The following is a 27,120-nucleotide window of genomic DNA, read 5'->3' on the forward strand; positions in this document are numbered from 1 at the left end:
ACAAAACTGTTGAAATAATGTCTTAGAAAAACAGAACTGATATGGCAGGTGAAAACCTGAGAAAAATCCTTCCAGGAAGTACTATTATTTTGAAAGGCTGTTCTTCCATTGAAAGCCTATCCACCATACAAAAGACCCAGTTCACGATCTCTATGGCTTCTTCTACATGTGGCCAGTCTTTAGGCATTGTTTCAGGCTTGTACTCTGAAAAATGAGGGCGATACAGCACTTTCAATGAGTGGACAGTGGAAATTTCCAGACCTGAGTCCAGCGCACGATCGGGAGCGCACCTTTCTTGTTTCTTCTTTTCTATTGACGAAGCTTTTGTCCGGTTGAAATATTATTGATTATTTATGACAAAAACAACATTATTTGATTTTAAACATCGTTTGACATGTTTCTACCAACTTTTATTGTACTTTTTTGACTTTTTGTCTGGATGTTGAGAGCACGCTTTGTGCCTTTGGATTACTGAACTAAACGCACCAACAAAATTTAGTTTTTTGGACATAAAAAGGGACATTATCGAACAAAACAAACATTTATTGTGTAACATGGAGTCCTGGGAGTGCCACCAGATGAAGATCGTCAAAAGTTAGTGACTCATTTAATCGCCTTTTCTGACTTTTGTGAGTCCTCTCCTTGGCTGGAAAATGTCTGCATGGTTTCTTGTGGCTAGGCACTGTCCTAACATAATCACATGGTTGTGCTTTCACTGTAAAGCCTTTTTGAAATCAGACACTGTGGTTGTATTAACAAGAAGTTTATCTTTAAAATGGTGTATAATACTTGTATGTTTACGGAATTTTAATTATGGGATTTCTGTTTGAATTTGGCGCCCTGCAATTTCACTGGCTGTTGTCGAGGTGGGACGCTAGCGTCCCAATGATCCCAGAGAGGTTAAACCCTTTACAATGAATATTTGTGAAGTAATTTGGATTTTTACGAATTATCTTTCAAAGACAGGGTCCTGAAAAAGGGGACGTTTAGCTGCAGACCACTTGTGCAATACATTAGGAGATAAAGCAGCCAGTTTCTTCCCTTCACCTGTAACATAACTTTACATTGTGAAGCTTACCTTCGTTCCCCCGAACAGTTGAGCCAGTCACGTTTGTTTGTGAATAGCACAATGGGAGAAAGCAGGAGCAGGTGAGTTCAGCTGTGTACTGACAGGGGTTACATTTTATATAAGTCAACAGTGTTTTTTGTTTTGTTTCAATAGAGTGATCAGGGACTTGCAACTATTCCTTCACAGAAAATACATTAGAGCAACACAGCCAGCGGAAAATAGCTTCTTTTTCATCAGATGACAACGGAAGCCCAAAGTTATTTGGCTGGCAGCCACACAAGTAAATGAGCTTATGATGAAAAAGCAAGGTCTTTTTTAGCAAAAAATTATGCATGGCCATCCTATTTCTAATATTTATCATGGAAAAAATGTTGCCTGATACATTTCATAATGTTTTGTTTAAAGTTCGTCTTGCATTTTACTGGAGAAAAGTGGTCTGGCTACACCAAGAAAAGTACTGGAGAAAAGTAGCTACAACATCAGTCAAAGCGCTACCTGCTGTTAGAATGTCCGTTCGTGTATGAGTTGTCATCCTAGTGAAGTGCAACTGAAGCACAACGTGTGTGATGCTGAGCAGAAATGACAATAAATAGAATTTTAAAAAAGGAGGAAAAATATTTCTTCAGCGTTTTATTTTTCTTTACTGCATCATTCTGCATTAACTAGAAAGTTAAAAACTTACGCATCACATTATCTAAGTAAGTGGCTGAATTAACAAGATGAAGGAGCATCATATTGTGTTAACTTCCTGCCGTGTTTCAGGAGTCAAAGCCCTTTGGATGAGTACTGTATAGCTGCCACTGCTAGTTTCTTGGCCATGGACCCAAAATTTCGATGTTTTGTTTCCCCGAGCCACTTAGTTATCACTTTTTGCCTTATGGCAAGGTGCTCCATCATGCTGGAAAAGGCATTGTTCATCACCAAAGTGTTCCTGGATGGTTGGGAGAAGTTGCTCTCGGAGGATGTGTTGGTACCATTCTTTATTCATGGCTGTGTTCTTAGGCAAAATTGTGAGTGAGTCCACTCCCTTGGCAGAGAAGACACATGAATGGTCTCAGGAAGCTTTACTGTTGGCATGACACATGACTGATGGTAGCGCTCACCTCGTGTTCTCTGGGACAAGCTTTTTTCCGGATGCCCCAAACAACAGGAAAGGGGATTCAGAGAAAAATGACTTTACCCCAGTCCTCAGCAGTCCAATCCCTGTACCTTTTGCAGAAAACCAGTCTGTCCCTGATGTTTTTCCTGGAGAGAAGTGGTTTCTTTGCTGCACTTCTTGACACCAGGCCATCCTCAAATTCTTCGCCTCATTGTGCGTGCAGATGCACTCACACCTGCCTGCTGCCATTCCTGAGCAAGCTCTGTACTAGTGGTGCCTGCAGCTGAATCAACATTAGGAGACGGTCCTGGCACTTTCTGGATTTTCTTGGGCGCCCAGAAGCCTTCTTCACAACAATTGAGCCGCTCTCCTTGAAGTTCTTGATGATTCGATAAATGGTTGATTTAGGTGCAATCTTTCTGGCAGCAATATCCTTGCCTGTGAAGCCCTTTTTGTGCAAAGCAATGAAGACGGCACGTGTTTCCTTGCAGGTAACCATGGTTGACAGAGGAAGAACAATGATTCCAAGCACCACCTTCCTTTTGAAGATTCCAGTCTGTTATTCAAAATCAATCAGCATGACAGAGTGATCTCCAGCCTTGTCCTCATCAACACTCACACATGTGTTAGCGAGAGAGTCACTGACATGATGTCAGCTGGTCCTTTTGTGTCAGGGCTGAAATGCAGTGGAAATGTTCTTTTGGGATTCAGTTCATTTGCATGGCAAAGAGGGAATTTGCAATTAATTGCAATTCATCTGATCACTCTTCATAATATTCTGGAGAATATGCAAATTGCCATCATACAAACTGAGGCAGCAGACTTCATGAAAATGTATATTTGTGTCATTCTCAAAACTTTTGGCCACGACTGTGTGTGTGTGTGTATATATACATTGGGGCAAAAAAGTATTTAGTCAGTCACCAATTGTGCAATTTCACCTACTTAAAAAGATGAGAGGCCTGTAATTTTCATCATAGGTACACTTCAACTATGACAGACAAAATGAGGGAAAAAAATCCAGAAAATCATTTTTTATTAATTTATTTGCAAATTATGGTGGAAAATATGTTTTTGGTCACCTACAAACAAGCAAGATTTCTGACTCTCACAGACGTGTAACTTCTTTAAGAGGCTCTTCTGTCCTCCACTCGTTACCTGTATTAATGGCACCTGTTTGAACTTGTTATCAGTATAAAAGACCTGTCCACAACCTCAAACAGTCACACTCCAAACTCCACTATGGCCAAGACCAAAGAGCTGTCAAAGGACACCAGAAACAAAATTGTAGACCTGCACCAGGCTAGGAAGACTGAATCTGCAGTAGGTAAGCAGCTTGGTTTGAAGAAATCAACCGTGGGAGCAATTATTAGGAAATGGAAGACATACAAGACCCCTGATAATCTCCCTCGATCTGGGGCTCCACGCAAGATCTCACCCTGTGGGGTCAAAATGATCACAAGAACGGTGAGTAAAAATCCCAGAACCACACGGGGGGACCTAGTGAATGACCTGCAGAGAGCTGGGACCAAAGTAACAAACACTCTACGCCGCCAGGGACTCAAATCCTGCAGTGCCAGACGTGTCCCCCTGCTTAAGCCAGTACATGTCCAGGCCCGTCTGAAGTTTGCTAGAGAGCATTTGGATGATCCAGAAGAAGATTGGGAGAATGTCATATGGTCAGATGAAACCAACATAGAACTTTTTGGTAAAAACTCAACTTGTCGTGTTTGGAGGACAAAGAATGCTGAGTTGCATCCAAACAACACCATACCTACTGTGAAGCATGGGGGTGGAAACATCATGCTTTGGGGCTGTTTTTCTGCAAAGGGACCAGGACGACTGATCCGTGTAAAGAAAAGAATGAATGGGGCCATGTATCATGAGATTTTGAGTGAAAACCTCCTTCCATCAGCAAGGGCATTGAAGATGAAATGTGGCTGGGTCTTTCAGCATGACAATGATCCCAAACACACCACCCGGGCAAGGAAGGAGTGGCTTCGTAAGAAGCATTTCAAGATCCTGGAGTACCCTAGCCAGTCTCCAGATCTCAACCCCATAGAAAATCTTTGGAGGGAGTTGAAAGTCTGTGTTGCCCAGCAACAGCCCCAAAACATCACTGCTCTAGAGGAGATCTGCATGGAGGAATGGGCCAAAATACCAGCAACAGTGTGTGAAAACCTTGTGAAGACTTACAGAAAACGTTTGACCTCTGTCATTGCCAACAAAGGGTATTTAACAAAGTATTGAGATAAACTTTTGTTATTGACCAAATACTTATTTTCCACCATCATTTGCAAAAAAATTCATTAAAGATCCTACAATGTGATTTTCCTGATTTTTCTTCTAATTTTGTCTGTCATAGATGAAGTGTACCTATGATGAAAATTACAGGCCTCTCTCATCTTTCTAAGTGGGAGAAATTGGTGGCTGACTAAATAATTTTTTGCCCCACTGTATATACACATGTATAACTTTATGAGATGGATTGCCTGTCTTTGCAATTCTTTATTTTAGTTTGCGCTCGTTAGCATATTTAGCTAGCAGCCACCATGGAAATATGCTATTGTGTATTAAACCATTTCATGAAGACATGAAAATCTGGATACCGCCCAACCCTGGTGTGTGTGCTGGCTAGCCAGGGTTTAACATCTTTTTATGTTTGTGTGTCTACCTGCATCTAGTTAAGTAGCGCAGTAGTTACTGGTAAAAATGGTTAACAGTTCAGACAGACAAGAAGATTTCTGAAAGACTGAGAACAGGAAAAAAATGGCACTTCAAATGCCACCAATTTCACACAACCATGTAAAACTAGATGCCAGTATTACTTGTATAGCACCACAGAAAAGCTACATCAAAAAGAAGGCCATTGTAACAAGTAACCTAGTTGCTGGAAAATCATTTAAGTTCCATTTCAAGCTCAAACAGAGGAATTTATTAATATAAAAACAGAAAGAAAAGTATTTTCTACTCCAGATCTGATACTACTCTCACAGTGGCTTTCGCAGTGTTTTATACCATCAATCTCTAGGGGCTCTGAGGTAAATGCTTCCAATTTCCTTCTCTGTTAAGTTAGCTATAGAGCCCGCTAAAAAGAGGCTAAATAAACAAGTGGCTCATTAATATCACTGAAGGCGTTTTAGCAACAAGGCCCCATAAGGGATCTATTTATTTAGGAGAATTAATAAAAAGCGTGCTTTGACTCCTTTGTCCCGGAGTAAATGCTACTGCATTCTGTCGACAGCAGCAGTTCCTAAAGGAGCGCCGGAGAGTGTGTGTGTGTGTGTTTCCTGTGACCTTGTCTCTATCGAACTATGTGTGTGTGGCAGAGGCACGTCATTTTGGCCCTAATTGTTTCTCAACCATTTTTACGGGGCCCAACACCTCCAGCACCTTAATTAGCTAGTTTGTGATCCATCCTGTCCCAGCTGTAAACCTATTCTCTCTAATACCCACTACTACCATATCCACAGAGACGACAGGAAGTGGAGGGGTTAAATAGCTGAGGAGTGGGGGTCTGGGAAGCCATTACCCTCTTTGTGTATGGGTGTTTTATAGGGTGCTTTTAAAGGATGTACGTCTGTTCTTTGGTCTTGCTACTGAATAAAACGACATGATCAATTCCAAGATAAAATCCTTGTGTTTGTAGGTGAGTGCACTTGACTAGACTACCTTAATGGGTCTTTTGGTCAAATAAACACCTTCCACTAAAAGACTAACTCTGATAACCAGCTTCACAAGCTTTGTGGCCCCTTCGCTCCTTAAGAGAGCTGCTCACCTCTCTGACACCATACGTCTTTTTACAGATCACCCAGCTGTGCTAATCAGAGACGGGGTCTCCCAGGGCCCAGCGCAGGTTTCCGAGGTCAGCGTTAATCAGACAGCAGCGTGGGGCTGTGTCCCGCTTCGGCGAATCACAGGGGTTTAGGCTGCACCGCTCACACGTCAGTCATCAAAACACAACAGCTGGTGATCGCTCACCTCTTCTCTTCGTGTGTGTGTGTGTGTGTGTGTGTACCCACAGCTGTGTGAGTTAAACTGCATGTGTGTACCAGTGTGTGTCTGGTACACTCCTCACGGGACTCACTCTAGTGTGTGCGTGGTGTGTGTGTGTGTGTCAGTCGTTGATTGAGTTAAATACAAAGACCCTCCAGGGAGCAGAATAGAAGCCTGTAAAGTCTCTCTCCATTTGTCTCTACGCCTAATGCTTTCAACAAAAACAGCAGGGATTAAGGTAAGGCACGCTAGCTTCCACACAGGTCACGGTGACATGTAAACTGCATCAAGTGGTGCGGGAGACCAATAGAAGAAGAGCTAAAGAGAAGATGGGGTTTAGTTAGCTAGTCTCATGCTTGATTTTGATGCATGCTGGTGCAGAATGAAAGAGAATATGATCCACATTGAGTATTGTACATTGCTATATGAAACACACTAACCGACACCCGCATGAGCAATCAACCGTCCCTGGTGATTTTATAAGATGTTTTTGTGGTGATCTGCCTTCAGGGCAGAAAGCTGTAGAAATCTGTCTGACAGCTGGATGTTATTGTGAAGTTTACCATAGAGAGTTTTTAGGAAACCAAGATTTCAATAATAACATCTGCTTCCTAAAACTAGGAGCAAGGCCATCCAGTGTTGTCAGCCTCATTGAGGCTGCATTGCAAATGGCACCCTATTCCGTATATAGTGCACTTCTTGGTCAAAGGTAGTGCACTATGTGGGGACTAGGGTGCCACATGAGACGCAGACTGAGTGTTAGCCATCCTTAGTATTTTCCTTGAATGTCCAAAGGATTTGGGTCAAAGCAGCAGTTTGCCATGCTACAAAATGTTGTTTCCTGCTTAATACCTATTATAATATGTTCATCACGATCTTATGTCTTTCCACGGAGATAGCAGTCTTAAAATCTCCACATTCTTAGGCGTCAGATAATCTTCAGAGTAAGCTTTCCTTTCTACTGCAACGAACAGAGGCTCAGTTCAGCTCCCTCCCACAGACGCAGAGCAACAGTCCCCTGTGTCGCTCTCATACACAGACACAGTCCCACACAGACACACACCTCTAAACAGTGTGAAAGCCAGGTATGAATGTTCCCGGGTTAAAACTGGGTACTGTGAAGTTGTGAAGAAAAATTCACAAGTGCCTGTGAGAATCAGCTTTGTACACACAATTGACTGCGGTAATTAGGGACAAAACAGCACAAAAAAGGTTGTCTGGCTGGGAGTGCCTCCTAATGTACTGCTGCCCCTGAAGAGAGGTGAGTCACCAGCATACAAATGGCCCTCTCTGGAGTAGAGAGACTGGAGACCGCCATCTGAATGACAGATACAAAGAGCACAGGAAAGACGATGAGAGGAGAGAGATGGGAGAAGTGCGGTGAGCGGGGTGAGAGGAGCGGGAGAAAATGCGAGAGCAGGAGAGAGAGCGAGAGAGAATGAGCGATACAGTATGTAGAGGATTGCCATTCTGTAGCCCGAGGGACGTCCCATGACCATTCATTCCCTATCGTATATACATCGTATTCAACTTGAAACCATCCTCCATGTACAATATGTTGTTCATTTATTCGCCATTCTGTGTTTGTCTTAATTTATTAAAATGTAAATCGATCGAAGACGACAATAAAACAGTAGTGTTTTACCTGTATAGATGATTATTTGTACTATTATTACTACTCAGATGAACTGTATTTCATTATTTTTAATGAGAATACCCCCTAAAATAAAAAAATAACCGCTTCAAAAAATACGAGAATAAGAATGGTCTTCCTCTATAGAAGTAGGTCCTGCCTCTCGCTACATAGTAGAAAGCAGATGATTCAGTCAACGCTCCTGTCGGTCCCAGACTATGGCCACATCGTCTATATGAACGCAGCTGCCACTTCATTATAGCCGTTAGATGTAGTTTATCATAGAGCATTGCACTTTATTAGGGGAGACAATGTTAGTGGTCATCACTGCGGTCTCTACCAGTGAGTTGGTTGGCCCTCTTTGATGTCACGTAGGTTACGTCGCACAACACATTGCTACAGTGCCTTGCGAAAGTATTCGGCCCCCTTGAACTTTGCGACCTTTTGCCACATTTCAGGCTTCAAACATAAAGATATAAAACTGTATTTTTTTGTGAAGAATCAACAACAAGTGGGACACAATCATGAAGTGGAACGACATTTATTGGATATTTCAAACCTTTTTAACAAATCAAAAACTGAAAAATTGGGCGTGCAAAATTATTCAGCCCCCTTAAGTTAATACTTTGTAGCGCCACCTTTTGCTGCGATTACAGCTGTAAGTCACATGGGGTATGTCTCTATCAGTTTTGCACATCGAGAGACTGACATTTTTTCCCATTCCTCCTTGCAAAACAGCTCGAGCTCAGTGAGGTTGGATGGAGAGTTTGTGAACAGCAGTTTTCAGTTCTTTCCACAGATTCTCGATTGGATTCAGGTCTGGACTTTGACTTGGCCATTCTAACACCTGGATATGTTTATTTTTGAACCATTCCACTGTAGATTTTGCTTTATGTTTTGGATCATTGTCTTGTTGGAAGACAAATCTCCGTCCCAGTCTCAGGTCTTTTGCAGACTCCATCAGGTTTTCTTCCAGAATGGTCCTGTATTTGGCTCCATCCATCTTCCCATCAATTTTAACCATCTTCCCTGTCCCTGCTGAAGAAAAGCAGGCCCAAACCATGATGCTGCCACCACCATGTTTGACAGTGGGGATGGTGTTCAGGGTGATGAGCTGTTGCTTTTACGCCAAACAAAAAGTTCAATTTTGGTTTCATCTGACCAGAGCACCTTCTTCCACATGTTTGGTGTGTCTCCCAGGTGGCTTGTGGCAAACTTTAAACAACACTTTTTATGGATATCTTTAAGAAATGGCTTTCTTCTTGCCACTCTTCCATAAAGGCCAGATTTGTGCAATATACGACTGATTGTTGTCCTATGGACAGAGTCTCCCACCTCAGCTGTAGATCTCTGCAGTTCATCCAGAGTGATCATGGGCCTCTTGGCTGCATCTCTGATCAGTCTTCTCCTTGTATGAGCTGAAAGTTTAGAGGGACGGCCAGGTCTTGGTAGATTTGCAGTGGTCTGATACTCCTTCCATTTCAATATTATCGCTTGCACAGTGCTCCTTGGGATGTTTAAAGCTTGGGAAATCTTTTTGTATCCAAATCCGGCTATAAACTTCTTCACAACAGTATCTCGGACCTGCCTGGTGTGTTCCTTGTTCTTCATGATGCTCTCTGCGCTTTTAACGGACCTCTGAGACTATCACAGTGCAGGTGCATTTATACGGAGACTTGATTAAACACAGGTGGATTGTATTTATCATCATTAGTCATTTAGGTCAACATTGGATCATTCAGAGATCCTCACTGAACTTCTGGAGAGAGTTTGCTGCACTGAAAGTAAAGGGGCTGAATAATTTTGCACGCCCAATTTTTCAGTTTTTGATTTGTTAAAAAAGTTTGAAATATCCAATAAATGTTGTTCCACTTCATGATTGTGTCCCACTTGTTGTTGATTCTTCACAAAAAAATACAGTTTTATATCTTTATGTTTGAAGCCTGAAATGTGGCAAAAGGTCGCAAAGTTCAAGGGGGCCGAATACTTTCGCAAGGCACTGTATGTTGCCATTTATAAAGCCCCTTTACACAAAGTCCCACTCTACCTACCAGCATTACTAAACTTTAGACATAATGTTACCAAACCCCATCTCGGGGATGGCTAACTCTGGACATTCCTACTGAGTTAGGTAAATCAGATTTTAGTTCTTGCACCTTATTTGTGGAACAATCTTCAAAATGTTGTTAAATGTGGTGTTCTGGTGCCTCTAGGTGAATTCAGAAAGCTGACTGAGGACCTTTTTACTGATGAATGTGTTTGTTTTTTAGGACCGTGTTTCTCTTTCTTCTTGAATTTTGTATTTTCTCTAATTTATGTCATTCAGGGCTCATCTGTAAAAGAGACCGTGGTCTCAGTATGACTCCTTGATAAAATAAAGGTCAAATAAATCTAACTATTCTCATTGCATTGTAATGTATTTAATGAAATGCTGTACCACTACACTGCTTTGGCAATAATCTACTAATTGTACTTCATGCCAAAAAAGCTATCTGAATTTGAGCGAGTGCGAGAGAGAGAACAAAAGACAGAGAAAGAGAGAGAACGTGTGACAGAAAAAAACGAGAGAGAGCACAAGCTGAAGTAAATCAAACCCTCTTTTCCACACCCTGGTGTAATTACACATTTCATCCCTCGCGAGTGTTTAGAAAAAAAACAGCGAGACCAAACGGTGGCAGTGGGCACCACCTGGGAACCGTGCCGGGGCGTGTGGCTAGCAGCAGCAATCCGCTCTGAACACACCGCCGAATGGCTGTATGGATGCTGTAGCCTTGCCACCTACCTGCCTGCCTTCCACTGCCTAGCTGTGTATGGGGCCATTTACATCAAGGACAAACACACTGGAGTGCTCACACATGGTCACACTCACACGGCTCGGATGTGGTTATGGCTGTAAATCAATAAGCGACAAAGAGAGAGAAAGTGAGGCGGCAGCGGAACAGTTCCCTGGGTGATACGCTCAACGCCGGCCGCCACGGGGTGTACGTGTAAAAAGGCTGTGTCTGGCTACGGTACAGTGCAGAGAGAGAATATTCATCATTCACACACTCATTCTGAAGAGATGGAACAGAGGGGGAAAGTGGGACGGCGCGACTAACTTACACACAGGGGACTCCACTGTGACTAAACCCGTGTGTATTCATGTGTGTGGCCAATTCAACACACACACACACACATGGTACTACTACACTCCAAAAACCTAAAAATACACACGCCTAACCCGTTCTCTCCTGGGGAGGTGGTACAGACACACACAGTGAATGTAAACAGAGGAAAGGAGAATTCATGTACCTGAATGCCGTCCAACAATTTGCTCATGCACCAGAAACTGTCAGCCTCGATGTTTCGTAAAGCCGCCTCCTGCAAGCTGGACACGTCAAAGTTCTCCACCTCCTCCTCTGTAGAGAGAGAGAGAGAGAGAGAGAGAGAGAGAATTAGGTCTACCACCATCACAGCAGGGGCCTTGCATTAAACAGAAGAAAAAGAAGAAAAGAGGGATGGAGAGATGTTCTTGAGAGCCCGAGGAGTCCTTGATGAAGTGTGGTGGTACAGAATGGTATTATCAGAGCTTCGTAGAGAGCCTCTCGAACAGCACCTGTTAACAGCACGTCGATTCACACGCCACACTCATTCGCACATACATCACTTACATTGTGCAGACTGACAGTTCTTACTACATCTTCAACCACAGCCATTCAACTACATCTACTCTCCACACACATTCAAACATACGGCACTAATCTATATTCTCGTGCCATCTTACTCTTTCAGTATGTTTGCTGCACATAGACCTATCACTTAAACCATGCATTATATCTTGGGAGATTGTAGATGGCTATCAAAAGCCCCATGAAATGCAGTACAGATTATGAAGCTAGACATCAGCAATGAAGTCCATTCATTGGTTAAGTGTATGAATGACAGTTGGAACCATTTACCCCTCCACTATGAAATCGACTATGGATCGGTCTCTGTCCGTTCGTTTGTACAGACTAGGGTTGAATGGCTGGAATCCGGTTAGCGAGATGTATGCTCAAAACCACCTCCTTTTCCAGGGATAAATAAGTGAGAAACCAGTCAAATGATAATAAATTATTTATATGAAGAGCATAGCGTGAAATGGAAATGTTAAATTATACGTGATGTCTAAATCTGGCGTTGCTACGGCCTCTGTGTGATGAATCAAGGCTCAGGGTGGGGACAGAGAGTCCATCTCAGTATGGGGCGCAGTTCACAATGCATGTAAGACCTATCATCTCATCATGGGAACTTTTTGTCTTGTGACGGGGGAGGCCTACATATGCTGCAGTGATACAAAGACTGAATGCGCGTCTAATTCACCCATCTCCATCCGGCTTTCGAGGATCCTCGTTTTTAAACAGCCTATCACTCGAATACCGTTGCTTAAATCAGTGCACGCGTGAGCACTCTCTCGCAGTCTCTCTCCAACTCCATGCAAATTGCATCCAAAATAGAAAATCCTATTTTAGATTGATATATAGCCCTATATATAGACGGCCTAGCCTACCTCTTCCAGGTAATACATTCAACGCAGTATTAGCCTTTTTTTTAGCAAATTAATGATCGGTTATGCATAATAAGCTTCTAACTTATAGCCTCTGTCTCATGTGCAATACACAAGCACCTGTGCTCCGCTGGCCTCTCTTTGAAAAAGACTCCTTATCTCTTGGAGTCCCACGCAGGAAAAGCTTTTAGTTTTGTTGCTTTTCTTATACCAATAGACAATTGGGGCTCCCAAGTGGTGCAGCGGTCTAAGTTACTGCATCTCAGTGCTAGAGGCGTCACTACAACCTGGAAATGAACCAGGGTCTGTATCACAAACGGCCGTGATCAGTAGTCCCATAGGGAGGCACACAATTGGCCCAGCGTCGCCCGGGTTAGGGTTTGGCTGGGGTCGGCCGTCACTGTAAATGAGAATTTGTGCTTAAGGATAGGGGACAGCATTTTCACTTTGGATGAATTGCGTGCCCATAGTGAACTGCCTCCTACTCTGTCGACCAGATGCTATTATTATTACTATTGGATAGAAAACACTGAAGTTTCTAGGACTGTTTGAATTATGTCTGAGTATAACAGAACTCAAATGGCAGGCAAACTTCCAAACAGGGAGTGGAAATTCTGGGGCTGGTTGATTTTCAACTCATTGCCTATTCACATGCAAGTAAGATATGGATCTGTTTGCACTTCCTACGCCTTCCACTAGATGTCAACAGTCAGTAGAACGTGGAATGAAGCCTCTAGTGTGATGTGGGACCGGATGGGAGGGGAATGAGTCAGTGGTCTGGCAGAATGCCAGTTCCTGGTGGCGCACATTACTCTTGATATCGCCTTGCGTTCCATTACTCTGTACACAAAAACTAATGCTCCGGTTAGAACGTTATTGGATATATGACAATAACATCCTGAAGGTTGATTCTCTACTTAGTTTGACCAGTTTATTCAACCTGGAATATAACTTTTTGAAGTTTTCGTCCGAGTTCGCAAGGACCAGCGCCAACTTTTGGACATGTGAGCTAAACGTGCTAGCAAAGGTAGCTAATTGGTCACTAGTAATGGACATTATCGAACAAAACAACGATTTATTGCGGAACTAGGATTCCTTGCAATGCATTCTGATGAAAGATCATCAAAGGTAAGGGAATATTTATGATGTAATTTCGTATTTCTGTTGACTCCAACATGGCGGAGAAATATTGTTACGTCTGAGCACCGTCTCAGATAATTGCATGGTATGCTTTTAAAAAAATCTGACACAGCGGTTGCATTAAGAACCAGTGTATCTTTAATTATATGTAAAACATGTATCTTTCGTCAAAGTTTATGATGAGTATTTCTGTTATATGACATGGCTCTGTAATTACTCCGGATATTTTGGAGGCATTTCTGAACATGGCGCCAATGTAAACTGAGATTTGATATAAATATTCATATTATCGAACAAAACATAAATATATTGTGTAACATAATGTCCTATGAGTGTCATCTGATGAAGACTATCAAAGGTTAGTGATTAATTTAATCTTTAATTCTGCTTTTGTGACTATCTTTGGCTGGGAAAAATGGCTGCGTGTTTTTTTGGATTTGGTGGTGATCTAACAAATATGTTGTATTTTTTGTATTTTTTTTTATCGGACACGATGGGTACATTAACAAGATGTTTATCTTTCATTTGCTGTATTGGACTTCTTATTAAATGTGTGAAAGTTAAATATTTCTAAAAAAATATTTTTGAATTTCCCGCGCTGCCTTTTCAGCGGAATGTGTGGGGGGGGGGGGATCCTAGACAGGTTAACTGACTTGCCTAGTTAAATAAAAGGTTAAATAAAATAAAATATTTGAAGAGGGACGCAAGCGCTTTGATGAATGTTAAATACAGCAGCCACTAGATCTCACGGGTAGTTTGAAAGAAGAGACGACGCGCGATGGTGGTAGGCTACAACAGTTGAGTTTTCAGACCCATAACCATTCAACATTTGTGAAGAGAAGCCTTCTGCATCTAATTATAGTCCTATATTATTCAAGGATGTCATTAGAATAATGAAGACAAGGACAACAAAACATGTCATTTAACTGTTGAAAGCGATGAATAATTGAAGCAACAATGGAGAGAAAGAGGTAGGCTAATAACATTAGGGGATATATTAAAGCTATAGACTGTATGCCTCTCCATACTAATTATACAAACAGGCCCCATCATGTTTCCATATAATACAATAGAGTAATACAGTTCACACTCAAAAAGATTAGCCTACTGGAGCTAGTTTCATTGATTTACCCAAGAGAGCATATAGCTAGCTACATCTATGGGCTTTTATGTTTTTCTATTGTGCTCAATGAGCAGTAGCCTATATCATATATGTATTGGATAATGACACAATCATTTGGGCTTTTTGTGGTTTATGGAAATGAAATGTTAATGTAGGGCTCACAAATTGTATGTAATATATGTCTCATCAGGTTCGGGTAGTATCAGGATAGAATTTTAATGCTGATCAAAGCTCTAATCAAATCCAGACATATTTATATGCCTTATAATGCTTGAATAACAAAGCATTGGAAATACCGGGTTACCCGGGAGCAAAGTCATTTATTCTCAGGATGGAACATCAGTAAAATACTTGGAAAATAGTCAACCGTAGTACATATGTTCTTTACTACCTCTTACAGACACCACTGGCCCATTTTTGACAAAACTTGGATAAATGATGAGTCTGGCCATAGAGATCAAACATTTACACAACTACACTGATTGGCGCTATAGTAATCAACTGAAATTCCAAAACTTTGAACAAGCCTAACTCCAGTCCCATTTGTGTTACAGTCATGGACATTTTGTACAAATGTAAATATGAGCAACACGTTTCCGATAAGGACCAATAAGCTTGGCCCATTATATACAGCGATTGAACAAAAAAAATGAAAAAAAGACAACTGTTTTTTCTCTCTCATTGATCCACACAACATAAATGGGGGTTGGGGTCTTCATAATTCGTTGCCTTGTTAACCATACGCCCTTCAATTACTTCTATATGTCCGTCGTGTGTGGACCTGGTTTCATTTAGACCCGGTGTAATATCTGTTATCACGCTGATGGGTGCCATTCGGGATCATTAGCGTATAATCAGATTGACGAGGCGAGGGGAACATGAGTGTATGACAGATACAGGGTGTGGGCTGTGCGTGTGCTCAGTGGCTACTCTGACAGGTAACACCAGAGGAGGTGAGCAGCAGGCAAGCCCTCAGGTAAATAGGGAGAAGAGAGAAACTGCTGAAGACGGGCACTAATGGACAGGGAGAAGGGATGGCTGGATTGTTCAAATTCAGGAGCCCTTAATACGGTAGTCACCAAAGATTTCTGTAGAAAAGCCAACGATAAAGCCTTGCACTTGATTCAGAAGCCCTGCACCCCGGGTGCATTTTGAACCATTTCATTTGTCTGAAGGGACAAACTCCGCCTACCCGGCAGACCAGGAAAGCTAAATCAAGTGTGCCTACTGTGCTGGCCAATCGGATAGCTCATATCAATGTGCCTGCAGCTTCCACGAAACTATCAAAGAATACAGCTGTTTAAGTTTCTATTCAGCACTCTCAACACTGATTTCTCAACACTTTTCTGAAACAAAAAATGCGCTTCTCCCTACTTACACTTGCGCTACAACCAGCACTGCAGTTGCAATGAATGAAGTAGTCAAGGATATCGACATGCCCATTTTAATATCGCGGAATATTTCAATTTTTCTGCTCATAGCAACAACATCAATTTGTGCATGAGGCAGAAATAATGTGGTGCGACTCTAGTTTCACCATCAGGTGGAAGGAAGACTGTGTCCCCCCTCTCTCTGGTCAGTCTCACCAGAGGAAAGGACAGGGACAGTGAGAGGCAGACAGTCTGCTGCTCTCTCCTTTCCTCCGCTGAGATTGACCATCAGATGCAGGTACCATCAGTAAAATTTTAAAAAGCTTAGTATTTCAATTTATGTTCAGCTGTGCCTAGCAAGTGACAACAGATCTATTTTATCAAAGCACGAGTTTAGAATTATAATATGGTCTGAGAAGAACGATATTGGCAGGCCAATCATAGCCAATATGCTGTGAAAATGTATTAGGCCTAATGCACAAACCTCATTCCTACATAACTATTTTTATTAGGTTAATGTTGCATTAAGTTAAATGTTGCAGGCTTACATCTTAAGTCATGTTTAATCTGAGCGGTAGATCTCGACTTGCTTTTTGACTCCGAAAGTGATATTGATTTAGAAAGGGTTGGTGACCACTGCCTTAATACAATTAGACCCTCCCCAGGTCTAAACTGCCAGTTTAACACTGTTTTGTTCAATTGAGGTGAGGGTTGAGGAGATACTTGTGTAGATCTGCTAGGAGTGTACAAGTATCTTGAGGTTAAGGGGGTTGATGTGGAATTGGGGCTAACTCAGAGTATGCATGAACAAGGGCACAAGAAAGAAGGCGCTGTGTATCTCTTCCTCTAACGTCTGTACTACATGTTCCACAAATCAACAGCTCCCCCTGTGGTCACTGTATGAACTGAAGCCTGCTCTGAAGTGATAGAACAATGTTATAGAAGTGAATTTCCATTGGGAGGGAAGCACAACAAATTATATTTTCTTTATTATATTGGGAGATCTGAGTCACCTACACAGTGTTCTCTCTCAGCCAGTGTTCTCGGCTATATTTAGCCACACACTTACTCTCCCCGGCATACTCTTTACAAAGACAAGTCACCGGGGCCACCAGACAGTTTCTGACGTCATCAGTAGTAGACGCCACAAAGCTACGAGTTCCATTTGTATGAGTCGACGTGACACGCACAAACCCAGGGGGGTAGGTCAGTAATAATGAGAGCCTTTTGCTGAGAGGAAGAACGTGTCAGTAAGAGTGTGTTACGGGCATTATGATTATGGCTCATGGTGCCCCGAAAAACAGAAGAGTTATAGGTGAGCAGTCAGACTATGTGGGTTAAATAGGCAGAGTGAAAAGTCCCAAGGTGTACTGTTCCTAGCGCCGCACAAACACACACACTCTCGCTCTCTAAGGGTAGGACCAGGGCATCTGTCCAACCGTATTGTCAGGAGAGAGGGCCTGTGGCCACTCAGTCGCTATAGAGGCAAGGGGACATGAAGCATCACACAAACACAAAGAGAGAGAGGTGACACAGCCACTGAGCATCACACTGACTGGACATGGGAAGCAAAGAAAGGATGGAGAGCAGAAGACCAGAGAGCAGGGATACAAGGTGAAGCTCAGGACATGGGAGGGTGAAATAAAGGTGTTTGACCATTAATAGCGGGCTACAGGCATATGGAGACACACTAGTGTACCCAAATGCACTAGGGCTGAAACCCAATTAGTCGACCAGTTGATAGGCTGTTGGTCGATCGAGATGTCGAGCAGTAGCACCAAAAAATGAAATAATAAATCATTTGTCGTGGAGAAGCCTACAAGACAACTGTCTGAGAGGACTGATCCACTGTGGAGGCTGTTGGCACAGTCCAACAATCTAAGACATGTGCTACTCAAATTCTATATGGTTATATTATGTAGGAACAATGGTGCAACACATAAAAATGATATCATTTTATAACAAATGCACTTTCTCCCGCGGTGAAGAGGGGTTGCTGTCCGCGGTTCTAAAGCAGTGCGCTATTGAATTGGCACGTTTTCCTAGACTATGTTGCTATGTGCATAATCGGCAGAGTTAACCAGCATATTGGTGTTGAGAACAACGCGACGGAGGCAACAGTGGAGTTAGGAGATGAGAAAACAGCCCCAGCATTTATAGTCTAAGAAAAGTGAGGAAATAATTAGGTCTTTAATCAACAGCCTAACTATTAAATGTGCCTGGCTTTATAAATCATCAATATACACTACTGTTCAAAAGTTTGGAGTCACTTAGAAATGTCCTTGTGGGTTTGATTACAGGATCTAACCAGAATAGTAAGAGTGGGAGGCCCCGGTGCACAACTGAGCAAGAGGACAAGTACATTAGTGTCTGTAGTTTGAGAAACAAGTCCTCAACTGGCAGCTTCATTAAATAGTACCCGCAAAACACCACTCCGGGATGCTGGCCTTCAAGGCAGAGCTCCTCTTTCCAGTGTTTGTGTTATTTTGCCCATCTGATTCATTTCTTTATATTGGCCAGTCAGATATGAGTTTTTCTTTGCAACTCTGCCTAGAAGGCCAGCATCCCAGAGTGGTGTTTTGCAGGTACTACAGTGTTTTCTAATGATCAACTAGCCTTTTAAAATGATAAACTTGGATTAGCTAACATAACGTGCCATAAGAACACAGGAGTGATGGCTGCTGATAATGGGCCTCTGTACGCCTGTGTAGATACTCCATTAAAAATCAGCCGTTTCCAGCTTCCATTAGTCATTTATAACATTAACCATGTCTACACTATTTCTGATCAATTGGATGTCATTTTAAATGGACAAAAAAAAGTGATTATCTTTAAAAAAAAAACAAAGGACATTCCTAAGTGACCCCAAACTTTTGAAAGGTCGTGTAAATCTAAATAAATCTGATAGATCCTGCTTGTGTTGGCTGGGAGTGTTTGTTTAATAGCGCCAAGCCTGACGCAACCACAACATGTCGGATAAAAAACTTGACTAATTTGGCTGTTTTTAATCTTTGCTATGCTTTACACTTTTTCCCGTTAGAACAGCCTCTCTGGTATTAAGATTGTGTTTACACTGTTCCAAATTGTAAGAAAAGAATAATCCTCTTTTATCTTGATCTCCTTATATGTATTATTATTATGATCATCATTAATAATAAGTCATGTCATTAGAAGGCTTTGTATACTATCCTTGTATAACCAGCATTGAGCTGTAGGCCTAAGAACGCATCATGTTTAGTGTTAACACAGTAACTTACTTTGGCCTATATCTCAATACTTATATAGGCTACTGTATCAATCATTCATTTGGTCATGTCATCACACAGCATATGAGTCATTCAGGATTTGAAATGCAATAAAGCCTCTTTTTTTTTTAAATAACAAAAAGAGACCCTTGAATAATTAGCGTAAGGAATAAACCATTCCATTTTTTCACATGCATTCAGGAATGAGACTGTTTAGTCTTTGCTGTAATAAAGTCTTCCCCCAAAAAATACCCTCTGGTAGGCTATTTATTTATTTAGTGTCGTTTACATTGTTCCTAACGGTCAGAAAAAAACACATTGTAAATCTACCACCACCTGTTTGGCACACGTAATATGCACACAGCGCTTGTTCCTTACCGTTGTTTTCTTGATCGCCAGTATTTTCCACAACTATTCACATTTATTCCACACCTCCCCTTTACCTCCTGAACAACCAAACATTCCCCTGTTTTGATTTTATTTGTCAGGTCACCTGCATACATTTCGCTGTCACATGTTTTAAAGTGTTTGTTAGAATCAATTTATCGATGTGATTGTGATATGCTATAGATCAGACCCTATTGGTCACGTGCAAGTGATGCGTACATGTATCACGTAAAGCGAGCAAGGCTTGAGGGAACAGGGAATGTTTTTCCTAAACGAGGGATTTCGGTAAGATCATTTTTCAGTCAGAAATAGCTGCAATTACAGACAGAGCGATAAACACTTTATGTTCTGTGGTGGTCGCTGCAGCAGAGAGGAGAGAGCGACAAGGGGTGCTAGTCACAGTCACTCACTGTCATTTTTGTATAACACAGCAAGTCTGAGCCCTGCCCGGCACAATCAAATCAATTGCGGTCAGATTCCCTCTAGTCATTTGTGTGTCTTAATTATTTAATCAAACAAACAGGGTGCTTAAAGCATCAGACAAGCTCAGTGCATATAGTTTATTTGATTCAAACACATAGGATGTGTCTATATATATATAAAAATATAAAAAAAAGGTTAAGAGCAAATTACTGTCTACCAATATTTTTTGTTTGTTGTCAGGGACAGTCCTAACGCACACACAAACAGGCTTACTCACACAGACACACACAGGCTGATCCCTAGAGCCTGGTGTTGTGATCATCTGGGTTCATTAACCTTTTCTCTATAGATTAGAGAGAGAGGGATGAGATGGGTTCTGCCTGGTAAAACTAGTGCTGCAGCTCTGCAGACTGCAAATCCCAAAATAGAACCAGCACAGCTACTGCCATGGATGCATCCCAAATGGCACCCTATTCCCTATATAGTGTACTACTTTTGACGGCGCCCTATCAAAAGTAGTACACAAGCCTAAATAGGGTGCCATTTTTTGGACATCTCTCAGCGATGTTCTATCGATTCCAAGGATCATCTCATGTGCGTCTGAGTTCTTGCCGTTCACGCATGCAGAAATACAGCCGGTATGACGTAGCATTATGATTAGGCAGCTCTCCAACACATTTCTCCTATTTTTCTGCCTCTTCAGTCCAGGGTATATTGCATGGTGCTGCCCAGTGGCTCAGAGCAGAATGGTGAGAGGCTTGGGGAGACAGAGGAGGCTTGGGGAGAGGATTGTGCAATCTTGGAGGGTAAGGGAAAATGCTGTTTTATGAAAACACAGTAACAGATGAAGTGATTTGGAGGGATATATTTTCACTACAGTAGATGTAAGGATGCTCGTAGATGTATTAACTGAAAGGGGAGACATGTTCCTTTAATGTCAACTCTGTTTTCATTAGATAGAGGCCAAGGGCCATGTTTGGATGTTTGGACTGGCTGCTCCATAATAATGGATTAGATTTACATGGTGATTTTCCCCACTGCTTTCCAGAGCATTTTAGCACCCAAATAGAGTGTGGTAGGGTGGGTTTTAGTGCGAGTGCGTATGGATGTTTGCGCGCGTTTGCATGAGACTGTTTCACTATCGGCCGAACACAGATCCTCCCCTCTGCCAAGAGGCTTCTTATTGGCCGTTGATACCATAGCTTCCTGTCTGCCTAGTGTCCATGTATCCTGACGCTAGGAAAAACGCGACAAGATATCCGGGATAGGGCAGTACCAGCTGTGTGCCTGGCTTGGCACACAGAGAGCTGGATTACACCTCCAGATAAAGAGACAGTGAGACACCATGCCATCTGGCAGAACTCCCCAGCAGTATGGGTCTATGGGCTTTCAGTAACACCCAGGGGAGAACGACTGGCAATCGCATTGAAGCCACGGGAGTTCAAGGCTGACCACTGTACAGCAGGCATTGTTGGCAGAAAACAGGATCCGCCATTATAATGAATGGAAAGACTGCAATCTTTATGTGATTAAAGTGTTTTGAGGACAATCATACCAATAATTGCTTCGAATAAACAATCTGAACAGATGAAGTCAAAAGTTTACATACACCTTAGCCAAATACATTTAAACCTAGTTTTTCACAATTGCTGACATTTAATCCTAGTAAAAATTCCCTGTCTTAGGTCAGTTGGGATCAACACTTTATTTTAAGAATGTGAAATGTCAGAATAATACTAGAGAGAATGATTTATTTTCAGCTTTTACATCTTTCATCACATTCCCAGTGGGTCAGAAGTTAACATACACTCAATTAATATTTGGAGGCGTGGCCTTTAAATTGTTTAACTTGGGTCAAACCTATTGGGTAGCCTTCCACAAGCTTCCCACAATAAGTTGGGTGAATTTTGGCCCATTCTTCCTGACACAACTGGTGTAACTGAGTCACGTTTGTAGGCCTCCTTGCTCGCACACGCGTTTTTCAGTTCTGCCCACAAATTGTCTATAGGATTGAGGTCAGGGCTTTGAGATGGCCACCCCAATACCATGACCTTGCTGTCATTGAGCCATTTTGCCACAACTTTGGAAGTATGCTTGGGGGCATTGTCCATTTGGAAGACCCATTTGCGACCAATCTTTAACTTCCTGACTGATGTCTTGAGATGTTGCTTCAATATATCCACATAATTTTCCATCCTCATGATGCCATCTATTTTGTGAAGTGCACCAATTCTATTTTTTTCCATCAGACCAGAGGACATTTCTCCAAAAAGCATAATCTTTGTCCCCATGTGCAGTTGGAAACAGTGGTATGGCTTTTTTTATGTCAGTTTTGGAGCAGTGGCTTCTTCCTTGCTGAGCGGCCTTTCAGGTTATGTCGAAATAAGACTCGTTTTACTGTGGATATAGATACTTTTGTGCCCGTTTGCTGTTGTTCTGTGATTGACTTGCTCTTTCGCACCAAAGCACGTTCATCTCTAGGAGACAGAACGCATCTCCGTCCTGAGCAGTATGACGGCTGCAGGGTGGTGTTTATAGTTGTGTACTATTGTTTGTACAGATGAACGTGGTACCTTCAGGCTTTTGAAAATTGCTCCCAAGGATAAACCAGACTTGTGGTGGTCTTGGCTGATTTCATCTGATTTTCCCATGATGTCATGCAAAGAGGCACCGAGTTTGAAGGTAGGCATTGAAATACATCCACAGGTCCACCTCCAATTGAGTAAAATGATGTTAATCAGAAGCTTCTAAAGCCATGACATCATTTTCTGGAATTTTCCAAGCTGTATAAAAGCACAGTCAACTTAGTGTATGTAAACTTCTGACCCACTGGAATTGTGACAGTGAATTATAAGTGAAATAATCTGTTTTAACAATTGTAGGAAAAATTACTAAACAACTTGCCAAAACTATAGTTTGTTAATTAACAAAGAAATTTGTGGAGTGGTTGAAAAACAAGTTTTAATGACTACAACCTAAGTATGTAAACGAATTCAACTGTACATCCTTGAAACAATTATTTTAAAATTGCACACAGAAGACCTTATAAGGGTAATTTAGATGCTAACGGCTGCCTGCAGGAGGCTTTATCCGGCTTACCTAAAATGAGAAAATTGTCTGTGACAACTTGGATGACATAAACCCAGCAAAAAAAAAGAAAAAAGAGAAACAGCCCTTTTTCAGGACCCTGTCTTTCAAAGATGATTTGAAAAATACAAATAACTTCACGGATCTTCATTGTAAAGAGTTTATCCACTGTTTCCCATCATTAAACAATTAATGAACATGCACCTGCGGAACGGTTGTTAAGACACTAACAGCTTACAGACAGAAGGCAATTAAGGTCACAGTTATGAAAACTTAGAACACTAAAGAGGCCTTTCTACAGACTCTGAAAAACACAAAAATAAATATGCCCAGGTCCCTGCTCAACTGCGTGAACGTGCCTTAGGCATGCTGCAACGAGGCATGAGGACTGCAGATGTGGCCAGGGCAATAAATTGCAATGTCCGTACTGTGAGACTCCTAAGACAGCGCTACAGGGAGACAGGACAGTGGCAGTCCTCGCAATGGCAGACCACGTGTAACACCAGCACAGGATCAGTACATCGGAACATCACACCTAAGGGACAGGTACAGGATGGCAACAACAACTGCCCGACACACAATCCCGCCATCAGAGCTCAGACTGTCTGCTATAGTCCAGCCTCTCTCAGCCTGAGGGCTTTTAGGCCTGTTGTAAGGCAGGTCCTCACTAGACAGCACCGACAACAACGTCAACCATATGGGCACAAACCCATCGTCGCTGGACCAGACAGGACTGGCAAAAAGTGCTCTTCACTGACGAGTCGCAGTTTTGTTTCACCAGGGGTGATGGTCGGATTTGCTTTTATCGTTGAAGGAATGAGCGTTACACCGAGGCCTGTACTCTGGAGCTGGATCGATTTGGAGGTGGAGGTTTCGTCATGGTCTGGGGCAGTGTGTCACAGCATTATCGGACTGAGCTTGTTGTCATTGCAGGCAATCTCAATGCTGTGCGTTACAGGGAAGACATCCTCCTCCCTCATGTGGTACCCTTCCAGCAGGCTCATCCTGACATAACCCTCCAGCATGACAATGCCACCAGCTGTACTGCACGTTCTGTGCGTGATGTCCTGCAAGACAGGAATGTCAGTGGACTGCCATGGCCAGCGAAGAGCCCGGATCTCAATCCCATTGAGCACGTCTGGGACCTGTTAGATCGGAGGGTAAGGGCTAGCGCCATTCCCTCCCAGAAATGTCCAGGAACTTGCAGGTGCATTGGTGGAAGAGTGGGGTTACGTCTCACAGCAAGAACTGGCAAATCTGATGCAGTCCATGAGTAGGAGATGCACTGCAGTTCTTAATGCAGCTAGTGGCCACACCAGATACTGACTGGTACTTTTGATTTTGATCCCCCCTTTGTTCAGGGACACATTCAATTTCTGTTATTCACGTCTGTGGAACTTGTTCAGTTTATGTCTCAGTTGTTGAATCTTATGCTCTTACAAATATTTACACATTAAGTCTGTTGAAAATAAATGCCGTTGACAGTGAGAGTTTATATCTACAGCCTAGGCTGAGTACACAGATTGGCGGTCTAAAAACATTTGTTTTTCTCAATATATTTTCACCCAAAAAGTGTAGCATTCACAACTTCCCTTGGCTGAGAACATTGTGGAGAGATGGTTTTGGAGTACTGTATCATCTTGTACAGTCTGCACAGAGCCAAGAGTGGCCTCCAGCCACAGAAATCAGTCATCTCATTGAGATTAACCCAACCTGACTAACACAAGCCAATTAAGAAGATAACATCCTGAAACCTAGTGTTGGTTAATGATTATCACAGATTCCTCTGAGGTAGGCAATTCAAACAGTGGATAATTAATATGAGGGAGTCAAATTTGGCAAAGTTGTCTTAGTAACACCAGCAGAGATACAAGTGATGCTGGGAGCGTAATTATACTGTGTGAGAGAAAGAGGTGGTAATCCATCCGTGATTTATGGAAATAGATATTTGGAGGTAAATGAACAAAGATCTTCACTCTCTGTGTGTGTGTGTGTGTGTGTGTGTGTGTCTGTCTCGTCCTCCAATAGCAAACGTATGAGAGCCGACAGAGGACGACACAAGCTACAGGATCGAAATAACTGTCTGCAGCCATAGGCTTTTGCACTTGACTCGACCAGACCAGACTAGCGCCAGCCCAGCCCACACAGTCAGTCGAACACACACAGCTGCCTCTCCTCTCCACCCAACCAGCCCGGCGGTACGGTTCACCTACCAACGTTCAAGGCTTGCTCCGCAATCACGTAACCATGGCGATGGTACAGCAGCAGAGCAGAGGAGAGCAGCGCTGCATTTCAGATCTGTTCGGATGGCTGCATCTGAATTGGCACTGGTCAAAAGTACTGCACATTATACATTAGAGACGCTGTTGCTGTTCTCTCTGTGGCCTGCTGGTTGCTTGGCTAGTGATCTAGGACTGTATCTAGGGATCTCAGAGATGATTGTCAAGGGTATTGGGTATGCGTATTTTAACGGACTTGTCCGGAAGGGCCCGTACAAAGCCAAACTCGACCGCTGCAGTAGAGGGAGAGAAATGATATTATTTATGCTGCTGCTCTTGCTGTTCACGAGTGGAGCGTGGCACGTGGCGGTTGTTGTTGTTGGCCAATCATAAGTCAACAAAGCAGCAATAGGCTACAGTCATAGAGCCTCGTGTGTAGCAACATTTTGGAGACATCAAATCAATGGAAGATGGAATTAAAAGGACGGAATAAGTTCAAGGAGAAGGATTGGCTACAACGACCAAGAGCCAACAGGTAGGCTGCTACTTAATATTCTGAATGGAGTTGCTGTAATTTGTAACTGAAGGATGAGAGAGCTAGCTAAGCTAATCGAGGCAGCAGCTATCTTAACTAGCTTGTCCCGGTCTGATGCAGTCACGACAGTTACTACGTAATCATATTTGATGATAATCTAGCTATATGGCAGCTGTTGGTCTAACATAGCACAAGTCTGCTTGGATGGTTGGTTGGTGTCTCTAGTCTCTCCCTCCCTGTTCCCTGTGTCACTTGCTCACAGTATGCCCAATCCCCCCGCCTGCTAGAGCAGCACCTCTCTCTCCCTCCTCTCACGCTGTATCTGCTCTGGTTAAAAAAGTAGCTTAGAAAGCTTTTCTTCCTCTTCCCTCACTTGGATTGGGTCTGGATCCGACCAGGTCTTTACGGAACGGGTCTAGTTGTCCACGGGTCCATTCGGAATGGGTCTCTATGTTTTAAAAACGTATTTATGAAAACGGGTCCGGGTGGGAAAGCCCCAGGTCCATTTCAGAACGGGGCCCGTGTAGAGACCTCTAATGTGGGGAGAACTAGGCTGTAACTGTATGTCTGGGAAGGCTCTTCAGTCAACACTACTATAGTCTACACACAATGAGAACATCTTACCGCTTACTTGATTACTAAATTGTTGGGAAAGAGCTTGCAAGAAAGACATTTCACTGTACTGTACGTGACAAAACTTAAAAGTTAAACTTACAGCGTAACAGAACACACACACACTATCCCCCACTGACTTAACCTGTTATTGCAGACAGAGACAGAGATGGACAGACAGTCATCAGTCTAGATGAGCTGCCACTAATGGAGAAAGGGGGGTGAGAAGAGGAAAAAGGGGAACATTTCTAGTGTGTGAAATACAGAAGATCAATCCATTAAGAAATTAATCTGCAGTCTCACTGAAATCATTAAAAGTACAGTTAATGGGAGACATTACGCCCTACGTCCCAAATGGCGCCCTATTTCTATTCCCCATGGGGCCCGGTCAAAAGTAATGCACTATATAGAGAATAGGGCGCCATTTGGGACACAGCCTGGGTCTACGAGGCCGAGTGGAATGTTAATTGACAAATTGATAAATGTGAAGTAGCTACACTGAATTAAAGCTGACGCAAATAATTTGACATGGAAAGAGTGGAAGATGCAACAACTCATGAAGTGGCATGGCACAGTTTCTCTCTTAAAAAAAAGGCAATCTCAATTGCATCAGGTCAAGTGCATCGGATTTCAGCGGGGTGACAAAATGATAAAGGA

At 42.6% G+C, this 27,120-nt stretch overlaps 1 protein-coding gene across 5 annotated transcripts in view; it reads right to left on the minus strand.

Annotated features, from left to right (window-relative positions):
- Positions 1-27,120, minus strand: part of tbc1d22a (TBC1 domain family, member 22a) — a 187,473-nt gene that overhangs the window by 91,522 nt on the left and 68,831 nt on the right. For 4 of the 5 annotated variants that reach the window (XM_036944449.1, XM_021563377.2, XM_021563374.2 and 1 more), the window contains one exon: positions 11,089-11,195. In XM_036944449.1, the coding sequence (XP_036800344.1) occupies positions 11,089-11,195 (107 nt within the window). Of the gene's footprint in view, positions 1-7,285; positions 7,483-11,088; positions 11,196-27,120 lie in introns of those variants that run through there. The other variant, XM_036944450.1, reaches the window with a different exon arrangement.

Source organism: Oncorhynchus mykiss, chromosome 15 (genome assembly GCF_013265735.2).
Source record: "Oncorhynchus mykiss isolate Arlee chromosome 15, USDA_OmykA_1.1, whole genome shotgun sequence".
NCBI lineage: Eukaryota > Metazoa > Chordata > Actinopteri > Salmoniformes > Salmonidae > Oncorhynchus > Oncorhynchus mykiss.